We start from the raw sequence: 22616 nt of genomic DNA on the forward strand, positions 1-22616 counted from the left end.
GTGCATTCCACATGCTCAGCAAATACAAGTTTACTTTATTGACTAAGAGGTGAATATATATGGCTTTTGTTTTTTATTTGGTTGAAAAATTGTATTTGGCAAGCACAGTACAAATTTGAGAAAAATATTTCCTTGCGTGTACTTGAAAAGTGATCTGCATTACTGGTGAGAGTAAAGTGACAAAGAGGAGGTTGGGGTTTTTGTTTTGTTTGTTTGTTTTCTTGTTAAAATGCTATTTTGTTCATACATTCTATACAAAAGTAATGGAGCAGAAGCAAATCAACCTATGACAATAGCATTGCTCCCCTCCCTCCACCCTCTGCCCCCCCACCCCCCAAAAGGCATGGAACACTGACAACTGAGCACCTGTTCTGAGTAAGCATAGTTCATACCTTTGATTCTGACCATATAAATAAATAAGTCAAATAGTGACTCATAGCATTAACTTGGGTTACATACCTGGGAACCGTAATTTTTATGATAGTCTTCTCTTTATTCTCCCTAACCCCAGGAGGAGTGGTGAGGAAAGGAAACCCATTGCTTCATATCAGTTCTGGTTTTCATTCCTTCTCAGCAATTACACAATGAAAATAAGATTCTGCTAGAAAGCCTCTCTATTAATTTCTTTATTAGTGCAATTGTATTATGTATAGTGTTTGAGGTTTTTTGGAGGTGGCAAGATGGAATTAGGAAGAGGGAAGGGATGTTGGGTAGAGGCTGAATTTGAGTTTTCCCATCCTTTTCTAAGCCCTGATGCTCTCCTTGCTGTTCTTTTTGTTTTAAAATCCCTTACCTTTGATGCCATGCACCCTAACCATTGACTGTCTACCAGAGAACCCGAGGGTCGCCATTTAGCAACATGAGTCATCCCCTATAGGTTGAGAGTTTAGCCTTCACAGTTAATGTGTAAATTCTGGTACTGTAATTCTGCAAAATATTTTAATTGGAGAAAGTCCAAATTTTAAATAAAACCTTTAAATATCTACAATCAGTTCAATAATTTAATCTCTGGGAGTAAGGGCAGAACATAACATTAATTTAAAATTCATATCCTAAAGTGCTCCAAGGATAAGATGTATAATAACACAGTTCTGTGATATTGAAATGGAGGTCTGATATAATGTTCTGTTTCATGAATTAATGTAATTAGTTAATGTTTGTTCTAGAGAGGGAACTGAGCCAGAAACTGGAATCCAAACTCAACCGTGTGTCTGTCTGTGTGTGTGTGCACACGTGCACAAATCTGGACTTGCACTCTGATCTGAAAGTTAGGATCAGGGCCTTTTTGTATAATGAGCTGAACTGGAACCTTGAGTCTAGAGGGATTTTGAAATTCCATCCTAAACTTGCATCCAGATGTTATAGATAGAGCCTATCTCCAAAATGGGCTGATCCAGTACCTCCTAACTGGAATCTCAATATCTTAGGGTATTAAGGTGGTGGTTTCAAATCTGGGTCTCAGTTTTTCAGCTTTGGCTCATTTCTAGTTTTCCAAATGCACATATTATTACATGTTAAACATTATTCATATTAATAATTACTTTTGAATTACTTGAGATAAAATGTGAGGACACAAGTGTAGAAAGCTGTCTTCCTGCCATTGCAGTTGACAGAGGATGCCTGCTCCCTTTGAGCGCCCTACAAAAAGTCAGGGAGGGCCTGCTTTGATGGCTGTAACATAGCTTACATCTATACTACGAACGAAGGGTGTGATTTCCAGCTTGTGTAGACATATTTGTCCTAGCTCAGATCTGAGCTAATATGCCAAAAGTAGTAGTGCAGCAGCACTGGCCGTGGTAGCGGCCGCACGGCTTAGCCATGCCAACTACAAACCTGCCTGACTGGTGGGAACGCACTTGGCACAGCTAAGCCATGCCTCCACTGCAGCTACCCTTGCCACCACGGCTGCTATTTATGCTCACGTGAGCTCTTGTTGAGCTAGCATGGGTATGTGTCTGCAAGCATGGAAGCCCATCCCTAGCTCCTAGAGTAGATATAGCCTTAGCGTGTGTATCGCTGCCATCTGGGGGAGGGAGGGAAGCCAAGTAAACTTTTCCTGACGTTGCCAGAATTTTGTTCCTCAGGACTTGTGTACACTAGAAAGTGTTGTCATTTTAACTATACTGGGATAGTTAAGTGGCATAACTCTCTCAGTTATATCAGTATACAAGTGCTTATACCCGTGTAGCTTTTTCCTGTATGGGAAGCGAAAAAAGCTATGATATAATTACATCCGCACTAGTGCTTATATGGGTATAACACACACAAATCACACCCCTTTCCAACATAGTTATGATGATACACCTTTTCTGGTGTACACCAGGCCATGGTCTACAAATATTTGTTATTAGCAATAATTGAAAATTTACATAGAGTGTTATGAGACATTAATCTGCGGATGCAACAGTGAGTATTGCTAGTGACATCATTTGAGTTAACAACATATGTGGGTTTTTTTTAAGCCCCGTGACCTAATGGAACTTTTTTTTCTTCCCTTATAGGTTAAATGGACTAACTGGCTCTCATTCTGAGGGAACCTAATGTATATATCTTGCTTTAAATAAATCTCTACTGTATGTCAAAAAGATTTCTCAAGTCAGGAAGCTGCTGTGAAAGCCATTGAAGCAGCATAAAAATGTGAATCTAACAAGACTTCAAACAGCTTGAGAAAGAATTTTCTACTGATCAGTTTGTAATTTAAATCCTTAACTGAAGCATGCATAATAGTTAAACTGGTTGAAGAGAGAGCTTGCTCCTTAAATAGGACTGTCAAAAAAGCAGTCACCTGAAATTTCAAAATGAGTGCATCACTGGTACCAAGTGAGCCATGTTACACCCAGCTGCAGGACAACAGAAATGAAATAAAAAATAACAATGAAAGCATAATAAGTATGGGAGATACAAATGCCAACCAAATTATGACAAAGGACAGAAGCACTGAAGGGGAGGTCAAGAGATGTGATTTGACAGCTGATCCTGGAAGTGTGCATACTGGTGGGTCAGAGAACATTATGCAGTTGGATACAGAGCAGAATAAACTTCTGGTCTTTAAGGAATCTCAGATTTGTGACATCAATGTACAAAAATTTAGGTTGCCTCCTACCATAAACAAGGAATTGGATAAAGATTACAGGACTGATGAAGTTAAGGATACTTCAAAGAAAATTCCAATTAGCCGAGGAAAAAGTCTGTCTAATTTGAAGAGCAGTGCAAATGACACCAGTTCAGGGGTTCTTTCAAAAGATGATGATGAATTTACCCGGCATATTTCTAAGGATAAAATGATCAGGACCATGGAAGCTGAAGGAATAAAAAGGCTTTCTTTGGGAAGATCAAGTAAATTTTCTACTAAAACAGAAGCATTTTCAAAAGAACGTGTGTCGTGTAAACGTTCACTTTCTGCATCACTGGATTCCATTGATACATCACATCGTTTGATTGGTGATACTGAGAAATCACAGAAAACACCAGTGGATCATTTTCTAGGTATGGTTTTTCATCCACTTGACAATACCTCAGAGGAAAATACAGTGTTTTCTTCAAAACCATCTACCTCAGAAAACAAGAAAGTAAATATTCCGGAGATCCAAATGGATGTGGAAGATGTACCAAATGTTAACAGTAAAAGCACACTGCATCCTACTCACGTAGATCTAAATTTAAGTGGTAAGCCCAGTGAAGTCTCTAGTAAGTCAGAAGCACAATTAGGTCAGGGTGATAAGAGTAAAAAACTGGAGCTAAAAAATCCACCACTTGTACCATCTAAGAATATTTGTCAACAAAAAATTGAGAGAATTATGTTGGTAGAATTTCTAGGATGTCAAAGAGAAGAAAGTACATTAGTACAAGAGAAGAAAGGATGTGGAGCTGAAGTGTCCAAAATGCAAGCTCCCCAGTTTCAAGACTTTTGTAGTAAAGTAGGGGATCCGCTCTTAAACCAAGTGGTAGCCTATGCTGAGGACAGACTACTAAGTGGTAATAACACCTGCCCTGGGTTAGGAAGAGGAAGTAGTAATGATGAAAACAGGGCAGCTAATCGAGGTCATCAGGAATACATAACAGACAAAGAAATTGGATCTGTATTTCCTCTTAGTGATGATAGCAAATCCAGTGGCAAACTGACACCTACAAGAAATAGAAACTTACTTGAAGCTGGTACAGGTTGCATTCAGACAGTTGATGGGCATATATCTTTTCTACACAACGTTAGTCTTCCTTACAGCAAAACCATGAAAGTTAATGAGAATAAACTGATGCTAGTCAAAGGGAACACTGAAAACACCACAATGTCTGCCTCTGATCTCTCAGATCAACACAGAGTGCTTAGTACAGAAACAATGTCAAATGAACAGCCAAACAACCAGAATAATGATGTGGAAACCACAAGCTTTTCAGTTCAGAATAAAAAGACAGCTATTGCAAAGAAATATCTTTCAGATGAAGCATCAGAGAGTTATAAAATTTCAGCAAGGGCTGATGCCTTTTTCTGTGTCCCAACTTCCTTGCGCCCAGTGGCAACTGTGAATGTTAATAATCAGCCCACGATTTCAAACAGCAATTTAAAGGATCTTTATTCACTTCATGTTGACAAGCTGTCACCCTCCTCAGTCCTATCTCCCATTGACAGTACCCAGTTGTTAAACATATCCCCTAAAGTGCCTATCAAGACTGCTGCCAACAGTGGAATCCCCAAACCAATCCTTGTCCATTCCAAGGGCTCCCTTACAGCCAAAGGTGATGTGGAGAGCGACGGCAGTGAAAAGCCTGAAGAAAACATCAAGATAAAACCTCCCATACCCAAACCCAAACATGTGAGACCTAAGATCATCACTTACATTAGAAGAAATCCTCAGTCTATAGACCATCTTGACCCTTCCTTTGCCTCAACTGAGCTGCCCTATGGTCCCCCTGTGTGCGGTATGCCCATGGCAAAAGAACAGCAGATATTGAGTGGTGGGGACATTAAACCATCTAACATTCTGTATGACAAATTTAAACCCGACTTGCAAAAGCCAAGAATCTATGGTTCAGGACTCGTGGTATCTGGCATTAAACCCCCAGGGCATCATTTTGGTCAAATGAGTGAAAAGTTTTTACAGGAGGTAAGGAGATAACCACCTCTTTTTATACCTATTGACGTTTGTTTGTTTGCTTGTTTCTTTGAGGAAAACAGCAGAGATTGGCTGTAAAACCTGAAAACAATAAATCAATACTGGGATATATGTGGGCATAGTAAACAAATTTCCTTAACTGTTTCGACGAATAGTCTGTTGCTGGAAGCTGTCATTGTACTGTCACAGTGCTTCCCAGAAGCACACAGTCACCCCCTGATATTTGAAAGCTATAAATGGGAACATTGGAGAGAGAGAAAGGCCTGTCTCTTAACTCCATTGACATACATGGGTCTAGGCAAGCCTTTTGAAGAGACAGCTGAAGAAAATGGTCACTATTTGCTGGTAAACAGGGGCTTTTCCTCCTCCAGAGGAAGGTTGGCAGGTATGTCCAGCAAGAGCTCTGGACTGTTGACATGCAGTAGGACTAGAAGAGTTTGCCTCTCATTTGGATGAACTGAAAAACAGGGCCTTTCAAAGCTGCTGTAAGACAATTTATAATGTTTAGTAAAATGTTTATGTCTTGGTTCATTTTGAAGTGGATGGGTATATTAACCGTTCTCTCAAAATAACAGAATTTTCGTTTCCCCAGCTGTTTCTCAATGCAGTCAGAGGATAACTGAATTCCCTATGGCCCTTTCAGTACCGCCTTGCCAAGATGTCTGCTTCCAGTTTGGTCACTCTGGGCAAGATCACGGTTCACCTTCTACCCCCATTGTCAGTTACAGACTGCTTCTGTGCCACTACACCCCTTCCAGTGCAGAAGGGCAGGGGAGTGGGCAAGCAGGGGTCACAGTTGGGTCCCTGGTTAGTTTGAGGGACAGCTACTTACTGCCCCTTACTTGGGACTTGTGGTACATTATGATACAGTCGTTACATGGTCACATACTATTTTTTCCACATTCCCCCACACACACTCCCAGTGCACAGGATGAAAGGTGCTCACTGTCTGAGCAGCTATTCAAGATTTTGTTTTATCCTCATTGTTCACTGTGTGGCCCTGGCCTTATTAACCACGTACAATTCAAACCCCTCTTTGAAGATGGAATTATTAATTTCTAATGAGTTTGTTGGTAGCACTCATCACCATGGTATCTGAGTTCTTCACAAATATTAATTTATTTTTGTAATACTCTCTGTCAAGTAAGGTGATATTTTTTATTACCATTTTACAGATGGGGAACTGAGGCACAGAAATTAAGGCCTAAGTATCCACTAGTTTCAGGTGCTGTAACAGGGCGGTCTGTCCAGCTAAGGACAGTGGGCCCTGGGGCCAGCCAACCCTGTTCTAGAACATGGCACCTTTAATTCAGTTATTCCGGAAGAATCAGCAGACCAAGCTGGGAAGGGGGGCCAAATGCCAGAATCAGGTGACCACCTCCTGAGCATTATGAAGGACCACTCTTAGCTCAGTGGAGGGGAAGGCCAAGAGTCAGGAGAGATGACTCTGAGGGGGTAGAACCAGAATCTTGATGGGCCAGGGAGGCATGCCAGGATTAAAGTACAGCCCCAGGAAAGAAGGGCTGTGGATACACTGTTCACAGGGGAAAGGAATTTTAGCTGAGGATTAGAGCTGAAAAGACTTGAGGAAAAAGACTTTTCAGAGAGGCCAGGCTGGTACGTAGGAAGAAGCTCTAAGAAGGAAAGGTAGAACGAGCTAGAGTTTGAATTATGTAGCATATAGCCCAGTAGTTTAGGGTTCCCAGGGTCAAGAAGCCACAGTAGAGGTTAGGTGTGTGTTCTCCCAAAGCTGTCACCCTATGAGGGGATGCAGCTACTCTTGCTAGTAAGGGGAGAGAAAGGGACTGACCAGAGCCCAGGAGGGCTGGAAGCTGAGCCCAAGAGAAGGGCCAAAGACTGTGGTATGGAACAGTCAGACCCTGTGGAGAAGGGCTCTGCCTGGCACAGGTCCGGAGTGGAAAACTGATGTTGGTGTTTTACTTTGGACTTTTGTTACCCTGGAAGGGGTTGCATTATGTAGCCTAGCCAGAAGGCTAAGTCACCTCTATAACTGAACCTTGCTGAAGGTGTAAAGAACTAATGGAGACAAAGGGAAATCAAGGCAGGGTGACTGCAGTGCCACACCATGGGGATGTGTTCTGGTAGTGCTGCCTGTCAAATTTCAAGTCCTTGCTCCAAAGCATGGAGGCCAGTAGAACCTCTCAATGAAAGGGCTATAAGAATCTTATTTTACATGGGTCATATAACATAATTTTCCCTTGTATGCAGTGTAGTTGTAGCCATGTCGGTCCCACCTTTTATTGTCTCTCAGCAACAGAAGTAGGTCCAATAAAAGATATTACCTTACCCACCTTGTCTCCATAATTTTCCCTTATCTCATTCTCAGAAAAGGTTGAACCAAAAGAATGAATAAATAAATAAATAAATCACCAGAGCGCAGACACCCAACAAGGAAAAGCTTGTCCTGAATGTAAAGTTTATTAAATGTAAAGATTGTAAAGTCTTACAATGGAAAATGCTGGGCAATCTTAACTGTAGGCATTCCTACCAGTTCTGTTTAGAATTAGCCGTATTGTGGACGTTTCAGTTGCTAATTTGCACTTAACTGTTGACTTTTCAAGTGATGGAGGCTTTCTTCAGCACACTGGTTTATACATAGAGTGAGTAGGAGATATTTATTGCATACCATGGCATGTGAAATCAGAAGTCTAAAATTACAGGAGTTGGGAGCTTTAACAGGATATATCAGTTCATTCTTTAAAAGCCCCAAACAGCTAATGCAGAATACTATAGGCCAAAACGAGCCTTATAATCAGGTACAACTCCACTGAAGCCAATCAGATTACACCCTATCTACATTTGTCCCAAAGTACAAACCAAAAAAACGGACTCAATCTACAAACAGCAATTTTGTCTCACTCAGAATAGAGCGATTGTGTGTGGAATTTTTTTTTTTAAACAAACATATTTACTGTATTTGCTGAGAAATGATCAGGCAAGTCCTCCTGGATTCTATCAGAGGATTCATTTTAAATTTGTGATAATCTTTTCATGTTAGGGGGTAACCAGACAGCAAGTGTGAAAAATTGGGACGGGGGTGGGGGGTGATAGGAATCTATATAAGAAAAATACCCCAAAATCGGGACTGTCCCTATAAAATCGGGACATCTGGTCACCTTATTTCATGTCTGCAGCCCTGCTGTCTTACCTATAGAGCACTGTCAATAAAGATAACACAAGTAGTTTGAAGCCTTGGCAAAACTAACTCAGCTTATTAAAAGTGCTTGGTCTCTGTATTCAAAGAATTTCTCTGTTCCTTCTGTTTGGGAATTTGTTGTTGGTCTATCACTGCCAGTTATAAACAAAATGATAGGAAGTGTATAATGCAATCTGACTGAAATATGCTGATATGAGGAGAAAAGGTAACTAAATCTTATCCAGGAAAAAAATCTCACACCTAAAAGCTTCAGTAAAACTACTACATTGATTAATTTTGAAAAATTAAGATAATTTACTTTTCATACAAGTTAGGCATCAGGAATCAGACATATGTAATAAAAACCTGAATTCTAAAATAGAAAAGTAGGTCATATAAGTATAATACAAAGAAAGAAGAATGTTACTGAAGATTTAATGATGGAAAATGAGGCTACATTTATGGTGAAAAATGTAGAGCAAAGATAAAATGCTCAGGCCTGGTGTACACTAGGAAATTAGATCGGTATAACTGCATTGCTCCGGGGTGTGAAAAATCCACACCCCGTGAGTGACACAGTTAAACTGACCTAACCCCTGGTGTAGACAGCGCTAGGTCGACAGGAGAATTCTCCCTTCAGTGAGGTGAATTACGCTGACAGAAGAACCCCCTCCTGTTGGCATAGGTTGTTCCTTTGCTGAAGTGCTACAGCAGCGCAGCTGCAGCGTTTTACGTGTGGACAAGCCCTAAATATCTACAGTATCTGTCTTATCAGAATTTCAGTATAAAATATGCAAAACCCTAAAAGATTCTAAACTGATTCTGTAATAGTTTAAGGTCAATCTTATGTATTTTGGAATGTTAAAGATATGCTTATGAATCTGCGAGGATCAAAGCTCCTATAGTCACTGTTAAAGTGCATCCTCTAAATGCTTATAATTGCTGAAAAGATATGGGCTTGCCATATTAAATACATTGTAATTTACAGCAGAATTAATTAATCAGTAGATATTCTTCTGCATATGTGATGGCCTGAGGCTATTTTTGATTAATTTTTAAAATAAATTTAGCCCTGATTTCCAAGCCACTCCTCCCCCCCCCACCCCCCCAAAATAACCCCAAACCCCTAACTGGGACACACTGGAAAATGTTAAAGGGTCCTTAACAGAGAATTATGATTTATATTTTAAAAGAAAAGTCTACAAAAGTTGGACTCCAACCCAGAGTGCTAATCGGGTCAATAGTGTAAATGTGTCTTAGCAAATTGTGGAGAAGTGAACACCCGTAGGTATGTGACATCGCTGTCTTCTTTTATCCCAAGTCATGGAAAGCAGCCACAGCCTGAAGAGGTGGACTCAGGGCAGGTCTACACTTCAAGCGCTGCAGCTGTAGCGCTTAGTGAAGACGCTACCTAAGCTGACGGGACTCACGGGAGAACTTCTCCCATCAGCTTAGGTACTCCACTTCCCTGAGAGTTGGTAGCTATGCCAACAGGAGAAGTCCTCCCATTCACATAGCACTCTCTACACTGGGAGTTTGGTTGGTATTACTACATCGCTCACGGGGTGGATTTCAGTTAAACTGACATAAGTTTGTAGTGTAGACCGAGCCTCAGCGTGTGTGGAGCTAAGCACATATATAGGTCTTTGCAGGTTCACGGCCTTTATGTGGAGAATTTGCTCTGCTGTTGTTTGTGGGGCTGTGCCTTTCATCAGGATTCAGACAACAGCCCGTTTATTTGGGACATGAATCCTGAAAGGTTCATATGAATCCTGAAAGGTTCATGAATTGGACCACACATTTGTCAAAAACGTTTCCCTCTTTTAAGAAGCTTTAGTTTCAGGGAGCAGAAACAGCACCATGTGATTTAGGTTACCTACTACATACCATGAATAATGAATAACAAAAGCCAAAGTGAACAGTTTGTGATTAGCCCGTATGGTAATGTGTTTCATACCAAACTATCTGGCAAATACTTATGAATAGCAAATAAATTCATAGGACTCAGGGTCATTCTGTGAACAAATAAGGCCAAGTTTCTTTGTATACCTTCATCACAATGAATGTGAACATATTAATCTCAAATGAGATTATTTTTCTGATGAAATTAGCTAAAAGTACTTTTAACTTTGTTTATAATTGTTTCATTCATCATGGTGTAAAAATTAAATTCTCCACATTCCTGTAATAAAAGACAACTTGCTCATCCAAGAAACTTTGCTCGAGATGAGTATCTTTTTTAAAAAAATAGAGCTCTGGTTTATCTTCCAGTAAGGAGTATTTTAAATAACATCCAAAAAAATTCCCTTTACTCATTTTCTTGGCACATCATTCTCCATGGTCAAGGAGAATTACCTTTCAGGTGTTAATAGTGTCACTTCATTTTCACTACTTGAGGCTTTTTCTGAGAGCAAGGGTCAGTGGTGTGTTGCATTTGGCTGGGCTGTGAATGAAATTTTTATTCCATGGCTAGTGATCAATGTGATCAAATCATCACATTTCTAATCTCCCATGCAGATCTCAAAGCAGCAACCACAAAGAGGAGAAATTAGTCATAGTCTTTACAAGCAAATGTAAGCTCCTGGATGTGTGAATACACTGCAGTGATATCTGTTTCATTTGTTTCTCTATAGGTTGGGAAAAGGCCTATGAAAGAAGAATTCTGTTCTCCGCCATATACCCACTATGAGGTATCCCCAAGTTTTTATCGATCTGCCATGATACTTAAACCACAGTTAGGACTGGGTGCGGTTTCCAGGTTGCCCTCTGCAAAAAGTAGGATTTTGATTGCAAGTCAAAGGTCCTCAGATAGCTGCCTCCATCAACCAGGACAAATAACAAATGCGTCCAGCCTTTATCATCCTGAGGTTTCAGGTAAACTACAAACACTTCCTTTCTTTTAACTATAATCAGTAATTATTTTTTCAGACAGGCATATGACAAAATGAGCAATACCTTGGCCTGATACCAGAAAGCTCTAATATCACTCTACAAGATGCCTTTATCCAGTCTGAGGTAAGACTCTGCTGACTAAGGAACCTGGGGTTGTAGGAAGGTTACTGGGCCTCTTGCCAAGGAGGAAGGATCAGTTTAGTACCAGTCATTACAGTGCTTGTGTACCTGATCCTCCTCCTCCCTGTAGGTGTCTGAAATGTCTTATCTGCAATAGTCGGAGGCTAGTTACCTTTGCTGTTGTACCAGGGAAGTTAATTGAACACTTTTTGCCCCATCACAAAAGTCCTTTTTAGAATTTACTATCTCATTCCACCCATTCCCCCATAACACTGTGTTATGTTCTGATGTGCGTCACAGTGTTAAAATATGCTGGCAGAGAAGTGAAATTTACTACAGTCCTGATCTTCTGAAGGCCTGGCAAGGACCTCTTCTGTGCCAGAACATTGAACACAGCGCAAGATCAAGCAGACTAATATGAAGGGGGAGGGAGAGAACAATAGAAGAATGTGAGGGAAAGAGTCAAACACAGCGGGACAGAAATAATCCTCCTCCTCATCATCAGACCTTACACAATTTATCCATAATGGCTTTCATCCTGAAGGATATCAAAGATTGTTAGAATGTGTATATATAAGATCTGGTTCACAGACCACTGAAATGCAGCCTTCTCTGGAGTGGAACATGGTAGCCACTTAACAGCATACCATACTACATAGAAATGCAGGACAAGAAGTAAAGCTGCAGTTAAAAACTCCCGAAGGTATTTAGGTAGGCAGAATGGAATATGACCCCAACATAGTGCTTAACACCACCTCTGCCCTTGAAAAGAGTGCCGTTCGATAGTTAAAAGCACAAGTTGTCTGGATCTTAGTTTTGCATCTCATCAGAAAGTCAGTACCTCCAGCAGCACAATGCCTCCTATCGCCATCTTGGTGAAATTGGTGCTGTATTGCCTCAGTACCTGGATTTTTTTCTCTGTGGTCCTATTTGTGAATATTGGCCAAACCCGTCTCTGCATAACTTCTGAGAATTTACAAGATCACAGAATAAGGTAGTAAAGCTGTAAGTGACACAGGAATATAGGAGGACCAGAGTGGAGGGCTAGGAAGCTAGAAACAATACTGACACTGAGTGGAGATGTAAGAACTTGAAGGAAGGGAAGGATGAGACAGTCCTTAAAAGGTGGAAACTCAGAGATAATGTAAGTTTATGGGAGAGGAAAACACAGGGAATGGGCATGCTAACATATTTAGTCACTTATCTGATGGTTCAAATGAATGATTTTTATTCACCCTCTTCATAAATAAAATGATTTTATTCACTCTGTACTTTTCATTTTGCAGTCTCTGCTTTTGCCAATCCATTTCTTTGTTCATTCAAGGACATGCTGTCTTCCATGTATTAGACTTGTCTAGATTATGCATTGTGTCTTACTTCATTAAAGTGGTGTTGTAGCCATGTTGGTCCCAGAATATAAGAGAGAGAAGGTAGGTGAGGTAGACACCAAAAAACATGGACTTTAACAGGGACACTGATTTTATGGCTCATTACAACAGTTTGTACCACACCACATTGCCTGCTACCTTTAATTGCCCAATTAAACAATCTGTGCATAACAATCTAATGCCCAGTTGCCCACTTCATTGCAAGTGACTGGCTCCCACACGTTATGTCTTCTGCTTAACAATCTATCCCAACTTGTGTTTAGCTCAGACACTCTGGATTGAGCCTCCTCCTCTAGACCGGAAGAAGAGCTCTGTGGAGCTCAAAAGCTTGTACTTTCCACCACAAAAGTTGGTCTGATAAAATATTTTACCTCACCTACCCCATCTCTTACTGTATGGAACGCCATCTGGAAATCCAAGCAGTATCTGTCTGTGCCTTGCCTCTGTTTCTTTTCTGTAATGTCATCTTAAAGTTTCTAATTGACGAGATTTATCCCTTATGAAACAGTTGGCCATTAATTATCAAGTCATATTTTTCTAGTTATTTTGTGATCTCATCACTGATTATCTCTAGGATCTTGTCTGCCATCAAGGCCAGATTTAATTCCTTCGCTCCCCATAGCTTCCTTCTTAAAGAATTTCATTATGTTTGCATCTCTCTAGCCCATTGTTATCTCACCAATTTCAAAGGTGCTATTAAAAATAACTCTTGTTGGACTGCTTACGATCTGTTGTGCCATCTCCCTCTAAATCTTGATGTGTAACCCATCTGACCTTGGCATTCCATCTGTTTTTTATTGATTTTTAAATTACACAAAACTTGTTCTGGAATGATTGCCTAATGCCTTGAGTTTTTCATTGTGTTGCCCCAGACACGTTATTTCCATTTCTGTCATCTCACCTCCAATTTCCCTTATGAACAGTGAGATGAAGAACTTGTTTAATTTTTCTGCCATATCTTGTTCCTGTGTTGTTTAGTTCTTTCCACTGCTCTCTGGTGATTCACTGGCTTTCCTTATTGATCTATTCTTTTTATTTATTACAAGTATCTTCTATTGTTTTCCTTTACTTCCTGGGCAATCCCTCTTTTATTTGCAGTATTTTCTGTCCTTAATACCCATGCAGTATTGGTTAGTATTTTTCTTGTCATCTTTATAGTTTGTATCCTTAAGTCTTATACAACCCATTTTTCCCTTTGACAGCTTTTTGACTTCTTAAGCCATCTTTATCCGTCTTTTTTTTTTTTGAACCGTGTCTCTGAAAAGGAATATATTGCTTATGAAATATGCCAGAGTGACAGCATTGGAAAATGATGTCCTTTAACCGTGGAACAGGCATAATATAAGCAATGGCAGTGTAAGCTTCCGCACAGGTTTCTAGCAATATGTTTCACTCTCTAGAACAAACTGAGGTTCAGTCTACCATTCGTGCCTATTCTACCCTTTGCTTCAATGATTAGACTGCCAATGAAAGTATCAATTCGCAATAATTGTGAAAGTGATTCTTGTCTTGTGGACACCTCTCTGTTAGAACCCGTTCTGAAACAAATATCTTCTTTCATCTAAACCGCAAGCCATCATATAGTAAAAATTGTTTCAGTTTACTTGATGGCACATATGATTTGGTAATTTGATACAGAGCTTTTACCTCTCAGTCATCTCTTCGGATCCAGCTCAGGTGAACAGTTGCTGAACCCCATTAATTTCTGATAGCCATTGAACGATTCATGTGAAATGAGCATTTGGAGTGAGTACCGTTCTCACAACTGCCTGTTTGGCTGGCTGGCTTCGTTGTCACTGTGCCTCAGTGAATCACAGCTGAGAATACCAAATTCAGGACACACTGCGGAGAAAGAAGGTCCCCCAAACTGGTCTTTATTGTATCATTAGATTAGACCAAACCCAGAACAAAAGTGAACTTCTGTGTCTCCACACTGGTTAACAAGAAGTCAAAACCACAGTCTCCTTGAGATTCCAGCCTTTGGCTCACCACTCAGACACTGGACTTTATGATGAGTGGTTACTGAAAACCAGTTTCATCAGAATTAGGGTCCTTCTAATCCAAGGGATCAGCCACTTAGCCAGGTCAATCTGTAACTCAGGTTTTACCGAATAATCACACTGATACCAATCGTTTAGTAACTAAAAACTAAAAAAGGTTTAATTATAAAAGAAAAGTAGAAGAGAGTTATAAGTGGTTAATAGATCATATACATACAAGTGATTGCGAAGTCCTTATGTCAGGTTTGAAGCAGTTATGGAATAAACTGCAAGCTTGCAAAAGTCTCTCTGGAAATGTCAGGAAAACAGATTTCAGTCCTTATTCCTTATTTAGAGTTTCCTTGTTAGAAAACCAGTCCAGGGAAATGAAGCAGGAAATGAAGTCAAAGGGACCACTGAAACATCTCCATTTTATATCCTCTGCCATGTGCATGGAATTTTAATGTCCCAAACAAAGCCTACAGCCCAGATACATGGAAAATTACTAGCCCAAGATGGATTCCAGGGTCACATGAGCATATCACATGCCTTTTAGGGTGTCCAAATTTCTGGATTTCGACCAGAACGCCCGGTCGAAAAGGGACCATGGTGGCTCTGGTCAGCACCGCCGACCATTAAAAGTCCAGTCGGCGGGGCTGTGGGGCTAAGGCAGGCTAGTCCCTACCTGTCCTGGCTTCGCTCTGTGCCCTGGAAGCGGCCAGCAGGTCCAACTCCTAGGTGGGAGGGGCCTCATGGGGCTCCATGCATTGCCCCCACCCTGAGCACCGGCTCCGTACTCCCATTGGCAGTACTCCGTACTCCCAGTGGGAGCTGTGGAGGCAGTGCCTGTGGGCGAGAGCAGTGCGCAGATCCGCTTGCTGTGCCTCTGCCTAAGAGCTGGACCTGCTGGCCGCTTCAGGGGTGCAGCGCAGTCTGCTGTGCCAGGACAGGCAGGAAGCCTGCCTTAGCCCCCTCCTGTATCCTAAACCCCTCATCCCAGGCCCCACCCCAGAGCCTTCACCCCCAGACGGAGCCCTCAACCCCCCTGCACCCCAACCCCCTGCCCCAGCCCAGAACCCACACCTTGAATCCCTCTTCCCCACCCCCAAACCTGGAGCCCCCTCCTGCACCCCAAACCCCTAATCCCTGGCCCCACCCCAGAGCCCACACCCCCAGACAGAGCCCTCACCCCATCCCACACCCCAACCCCCTGCCTCAACCCATAGCCCTCCCCCACACCCTGAATCCCTCATCCCCACAGCCCCCGCCAAGAGCCCGCACCCCCAGCCAGAGCCCTTGCTCTCTCTCACACTCCAACCCCCTACCTCCTGCACCCTGAGCCCCTCATTTCTGGCCCTACCCCAGAACCCGCACCCCCAGTTAGAGCTGTCATCCACTCCTGCACCCCAACCCCTTGCCCCAGCCCAGTGAAAGTGAGTGAGTGATGGTGGGGGAGAGCGAGCCACTGAGGGATGGGGAATGTAGTGAGCGAGGGCAGGGCTGTGGGGAAAGGGTGGGATGGGGGTGTGGCCCTGGGGAAGAGATGTGAGGTGGGGGTTTGGCCCTGGGGAAGGGGCATGGCTAGAGTGTTCAGTTTTGTGGGATTAGAAAATTGGCAACCCTAGTATCCGTACATGCTCTGATGACTCACAGAGGCAGCGATCCCATATTCTTCCTGAGGCATCCACAGGAAAGGCTTACTGGGTGGGATGAATTTCTTAAAAGGCCCATTGTGAGCTGACTGTCCTTAGTAGGCCATCAACACATAGTTCGTTGGCCCTAATATAAATTCTCGCTGGGGGATGTTACCCAGAAATAGAACACATATGTAAGATACCAATCCATAGCCAATATTCCTAACTTCAGATACAAAGATGATATATGCATATAAACGGGATAATCATACTTAGCAAATCATAACATTTCCATTCACACTTACATGACTTACTTTGTACAAGATTTGTTGCGACTAGGTAACAGTGGTAGCATTAATAATACAAATGGTCATAGTCAATCATACAGCATCACTTTAGTGGAGAAGACAAGGAAGGAATGGGCCTGGAACTACTGTCTCAGATCCAGAAGGATTAAGGCACATTGGCGAAGCAAGATTGGGAAGCTTGCACTGTTGCTGTATGTGTACTGTGAAAAAATAGAGAACTTCGTTGTCTAAGCCTGTCAAGCTGGCACTTTCGCATATGCTGAATCCACTAAAATTTACTCTACCCAGTCTATGTAAATGGTTGCGTTTAGCTCTCACTTTTGCACTGGAAGTGAGGAGTGGAATTCCATTTTGTTTATAATTTTTGAAGCATTGTTTTATAATTTGAAATGAAAAGAGCAATCTAGCAGAACCCATCCCATCCAGAGAACTGAGTATGACATACAGATCTGATAGAGTAATATCAGTATTTGCTTTGTTTGAATCTAACTGTTTTATGGTCAGAACAAACCTATTATGTTTCCAGGAATTTGACACCTTTTATCTCTTGCTGTCAACTTATTTCCCTTAATTTGACAGGCTGTTGTGGTGTTATGTTAAATTATTTCCTTTTATCTGCCTTATTGTTTTGTATGTGGTATTAGAGCAACAGGATGAACTATAGCTTAGATAAACGTAATATAGTCAAATGAAACACACAAAACAAAGCCCTTTCCTTGATATAAATGAAGGCAATGTTTTGTTCTTAAAAGTGCACATTTATAGGTTTGCTAGATTAAAGCATAATCAGCTGTGGTATCATAAGTGCTTTCCCTTGCTAGGCTACCATTACTACAAGCAAGAAACGTTAGTGAGCACCCACTTGAGGGCTGATCTTGAGCCCTTAATGCGACAAGCCTTTCACGGATTTCAGTTTTGCAGGATTAGGTGTTCGAGTGGTGGAAATGGAAGGAACTAGCCGGTTCCACAGTGTGATGTTACTACTACATGAATCTGCCTTGCCACAGTACAGGAGCCAGGGCAGAACCAGTGCCTTGTAATGGAGATTTTATTCCTCTCCGCTCTGCCTTCCCTAGCACAGCAACTCGTTTAACCAGCGTTGGTGTTGCTGTGGCACTGAGTATTTCGGCTCTCAGACAATAACAATAATGAAGACAGTGCTGTCTCTAAAGCAGTTGAGCATTAAATCCCTGAACGCCTGCTATCAGACAAGCCACAGAGCAATGCATTAAGGATCTTGTTAGTTTCAAGCAGTTATAGTCTTCATTGGATTACTGCACTCCAGTAAGGCAGTGTTGTGGAGGGGAAATCTAATAATGAATGGTTCTGTGTATAATGCTGGTAAACATCCCATGATGAGGCTAAAAATGTGATTGAGTTGATTACAATTCTGTATCTGTTATATATTCAGTCCATGGTGCACCTCTGTATGTGTTATACTGTCATTTTCGTATTTAGTGGTACTGTTCTTTAGAAACGCTTAAATGGATGACTAACTTTAAGAAGAGGATATAAAGTGGGCAGGCAAGGAGTAAGAAAGTGTTATTGTTATGGGGAAAAGTGTTCAACGCTATAGGAGGTATAGTAAGTCAATGAGTTGTGATGTATTCAAAGGGAGTTGGGTGTCATTCTCTCTCTCTCAGAGCTTAACACTCATTTATTCTGCATAAATTTTCCTTACCTCTTCTACAAGAGCCATCAAGTGCTGAACAAGTATTTAATAACACTTTACACTATGTCTGTAATGTATAAGTTGTTAATATGCTTTCCTCTGTTATGAAGACTTTTTGGAGCAAATATGGTAATGTTTGTGTGAAGTGGCTGATTTTGATTGGCAGACTATCTGACTTTGAAAGTGAAATAGTGATCCCTTGACCATCTTTTCAATTAAATTAAATGTCTGCTACTTTTTCCTGATGTTTATGAATATTTTTTCCTTGTGGAGTGTGAGTTAATTAAATTCTCCCCCTTTTAATTTATGACGTTTACCATTTAGGATTTTGTGGCAATCTTGAACCAACTCCACACAATGGAAATTGAATCAAAGCAAAATCTGTTACTAATAAAAGGATACTCAAAGCGCTTATACTTTTCTCTCTGTTAATGAGTTGGGGCCTAATCCTGACAGGTGCTCAGCACCCCCATCTAGGTGCTAAGAGTTCCCAAGAGTTCCCATCTTTCCACTGGAGATGTATTTTTTTCTTCCAAAAGATAGAAACAGGACTGTATTTTTCTCTCCCACACATGCGCGCGCACACACACACACATATGTAAAGTACATCACTAGTGCCACTATGTCTCTGCAGCTTTCTCCTTCCGAGTCGTCTTTATTTTTTATGTTGTCACTCAGGGCTACTGGATATCAAATGAGATTTGAAGATAAGAATTGCACTTTGAAGTTGCTTCCTGTAATTTTGTATTTATGCTATTCAGGCTTCAATTTCATTCATTTGTTCTGCAATCTGATAAACCTGGGTCTGGGGGCAGATCTGAGCTGTTGAGCTTCTTAGTTTTTTGGAGAGAGAGATCACACACTCAGAATTCAAGGAGGAATATGTGACAGTGCTCTGTTCTGTATCTCCTAGTTACTCCGGCGTAATGATTCTGAACGGCACTGCCTACTTTTTCAGCGGGCGGAATGGTGATTTGTATGTTTTTGTGGAGATTTAGAAGTGTCTCAATATGACCTATCTCTTCAGAAGAATTATATGAAGGACAATTATTGCCACCTTAGAAACCTAGCTCTCCTCTCCCTCCCCTCTCTCAGCTAATAGTGCCTGTTTAAAGTAAACAACCCGCAGTAACGTTTTACACGCCACATTCTCTGGGTGTCTCCACTGTTCTGTGTCACGTAATTCTACACCTGGTGCCACAGACATTGTCAGTAACAGTATTGAAATACATTGCATCGATCTGTATTTTTGTACAGTGCAAGGAAAATGCTAAAGTGATTATTAAATACTAAGTGCTTATGTACCGCTTCGATCTCACCCTAGCGTAGAAAATCTGACAGGATGCATTTCCATGGGGAGTTAGGAAACAGAAAGAGAGGACTTAACATAATTCCATAATCAGTGTGTAAATGAAATGAAAAGGTGTGAAGGTGAAAGTGGATAATGAAAAAGGAGAAACGTGGAATGAGACAAGAGTGAAAAAAGTAGGTGAGTTAGAGGCAGCTCTTAGTTAAGAAGGGAGGGAGTAAAGGCAGTTGGAAATGGAGAGAGCTATCCATTGTGTGACATAATTGTAAGTGGACTATAGCCATTCTCCAAAATACATTCTAGCCATCTTCTTGAGGATTTCCATTCAGTTAACTCCTAAGGCAGTTTCTCATGAGACTTTGCTTAATATCAACAAGCTTCTGGACACAGTGAGTGTGGAAATCTGTGATCCAGAACAGGCTCCAGGAATAGAATATAGGATCATAGAAATGTAGTACTGGAAGGGACCTTGAGAGGTCTTCTAGTTCAGTCCCACCTCCTTGTAACAACCTTTTATGTCTTTGAAAACTATCATGTGTAACCCTCCCCGCCCCGCACCCAGTCTTCTCTTTTCCAGACTAAACAAACCCAATTTTTAAAATTTTCCCTTATAGGTCATGTTTTCTAGACTTTTAATCATGTTTGTTTCTCTTCTCTGGACTTTCTCCAGTTTGTCCACATCTTTCCTGAAATGTGATGCCCAGAACTGGACACAATACTCCAGTTGATGCCTAATCAGTGCAGGATAGAGTAGAAGAATTACTTCTCATTTCTTGCTTACAACACTCTTGCTAATACATCCCAGAATGATGTTCACTTTCTTTAGGGCTATCGATTAATCGCAGCTAACTCATGCGATTAACTAAAAAAAAATTAATCGTGATTAAAAAAATTAATCGTTATTAATCGCACTTTTAATTGCACTGTTAAATAATAGAATAACAACTGAAATTTATTAAATATTTTGGGTGTTTTTCTACATTTTCAAATATATTGATTTTAATTACAACACAGAATACCAAGTGTACAGTGCTCACTTTATATTATTTTTTATTACAAATATTTGTACTGTAAAAATGATAAACAAAAGAAATTGTATTTTTCAATTCACCTCATACAAGTACTGTAGTGCAGTCTCTATGGTGAAAGTACAATTTACAAATACAGATTTTTTTTGTTACATAACTGCACTCAAAAACAAAACAATGTAAAACTTAGAGCCTACAAGTCCACTCAGTCCTACTTCTTGTTCAGCTAATCGCTAAGAGAAATAAGTTTGTTTACATTTACGGGAGATAATGCTGCTCACTTCTTAATTACAATGTCATCTGAAAGTGAGAACACACGTTTGCATGGCTCGGTTGTGGCTGGCATCGCAAGATATTTACGTGCCAGATGCGCTAAAGATTCATATGTCCCTTTATGCTTCAAACACCATTCCAGAGAACATGCTTCCATGTTGATGACTCTTGTTAAAAAAAATGCACTAATTAAATTTGTGACTGAACTCACTGGGGGGAGAATTGTATGTCTGATGCTCTGTTTTACCTGCATTCTGCCATATATTTCATGTTATAGCAGTCTTGGATGATGACTCAGTACATGTTGTTCATTTTAAGAACACCTTCACTGCAGATGTGACAAAACGCAGAGAAGGTACCAATGTGAGATTTCTAAAAATAGCTATAGCACTCGACCCAAGGTTTAAGAATCTGAAGTGCCTTCTAAAAATCTGAGAGGGACGAGGTCTGGACCATGTTTTCAGAAGTCTTAAAGGAACAACACTCCGATGTGGAAACTACAGAACCCAAACCACCAAAAAAGAAAATCAACCTTCTGCTGGTGGCATCTGACTCAGATGATGAAAATGAACATGCATCGGTCTGCACTGCTTTGGAATGTTATTGAGCGAAACCTGTCATCAGCATGGACACGTCTTCTGGAATGGTGGTTGAAGCATGAAGTGACATATGAATCTTTAGTGCATCTGGCATGTAAATATCTTGTGACGCCAGCTACAACAGCGCCATGTGAACACCTGTTCTCACTTTCAGGTGACACTGTAAACAAGAATTACAGCATTATCTCCTGCAAAAGTAAACAAACTTGTTTGTCTGAGCGATTGGCTGAACAAGAAGTAGGACTGAGTGGACATGTAGGCTCTAAAGTTTTCCATTGTTTTATTTTTGAATGCAGTTATTTTTTGTACATAATTCTACATTTGTAAGTTCAACTTTCATGATAAAGAGGATGCATTATAGTACTTGTATTAGGTGAATTGAAAAATACTATTTCTTTTATTACAATGTAATAAAATGTACAAATGTACAATGTAATGTTTGTAATAAAAATAAATGTAAAGTGAGCACTGTACACTTTGTATTCTGTGTTGTAATTAAAATAATATATTTGAAAATGTCAAAAAGACCCAAAAATATTTAAATAAATGGTATTCTATTGTTTAACATCATGATTAATCGCACAATTAATCACAATTAATTTTTTTAATCAACCGATTAATCATGATTAATCTTTTTAAGCGTTTGACAGCCCTACTTTTTTTGCAACAGTGTTACACTGTTAACTCATATTTAGCTTGTGATCCACTATGACCCTCAGATCCCTTTCTGTAGTACTCCTTCCTAGGCAGCCATTTCCCATTTTGTATGTGTGCAACTGATTGTTTCCTCCTAAGTAGAGTTCTTTTCACTTATCCTTATTCAATTTCATCCTATTTACTTCAGACCATTTCTCCAGTCTGTCCAGATCATTTTGAATTTTAATCCTATCCTCCAAAGCACTTGCAACCCCTCCCAGCATGGTATAGTCCACAAGCTTTATAAGTGTACCCTCTATGCCATTATCTAAATCATTGATGAAGATACTGAAAAAAGTCAGACCCAGAACTGATCCCTGCAGGATCCCACTCGTTATGCCCTTCCAGCTTGACTGTGAAACATGCATAACTACTCTCTGGGAACGGTTTTCTAACCAGTTATGCACCCACCTTATAATGCTCCAGCTAGGTTTTATTTCCCTAGGTTGT

General features: G+C 40.7%; 1 protein-coding gene across 1 annotated transcript in view; it reads left to right on the forward strand.

Moving 5' to 3' along the window:
• MTUS2 (microtubule associated scaffold protein 2) overlaps nt 1–22616 on the forward strand; it is a 470923-nt gene that overhangs the window by 168838 nt on the left and 279469 nt on the right. Inside the window, exons 2-3 of the mRNA XM_074959063.1 lie at nt 2502–5102; nt 10902–11142. Of these exons, the coding sequence (XP_074815164.1) occupies nt 2799–5102; nt 10902–11142 (2545 nt within the window). The 5' untranslated portion in view covers nt 2502–2798. The remainder of the gene's footprint in view (nt 1–2501; nt 5103–10901; nt 11143–22616) is intronic.

This window comes from Natator depressus, chromosome 1 (assembly GCF_965152275.1).
Source record: "Natator depressus isolate rNatDep1 chromosome 1, rNatDep2.hap1, whole genome shotgun sequence".
In the NCBI taxonomy this organism is placed as follows: Eukaryota; Metazoa; Chordata; order Testudines; family Cheloniidae; genus Natator; species Natator depressus.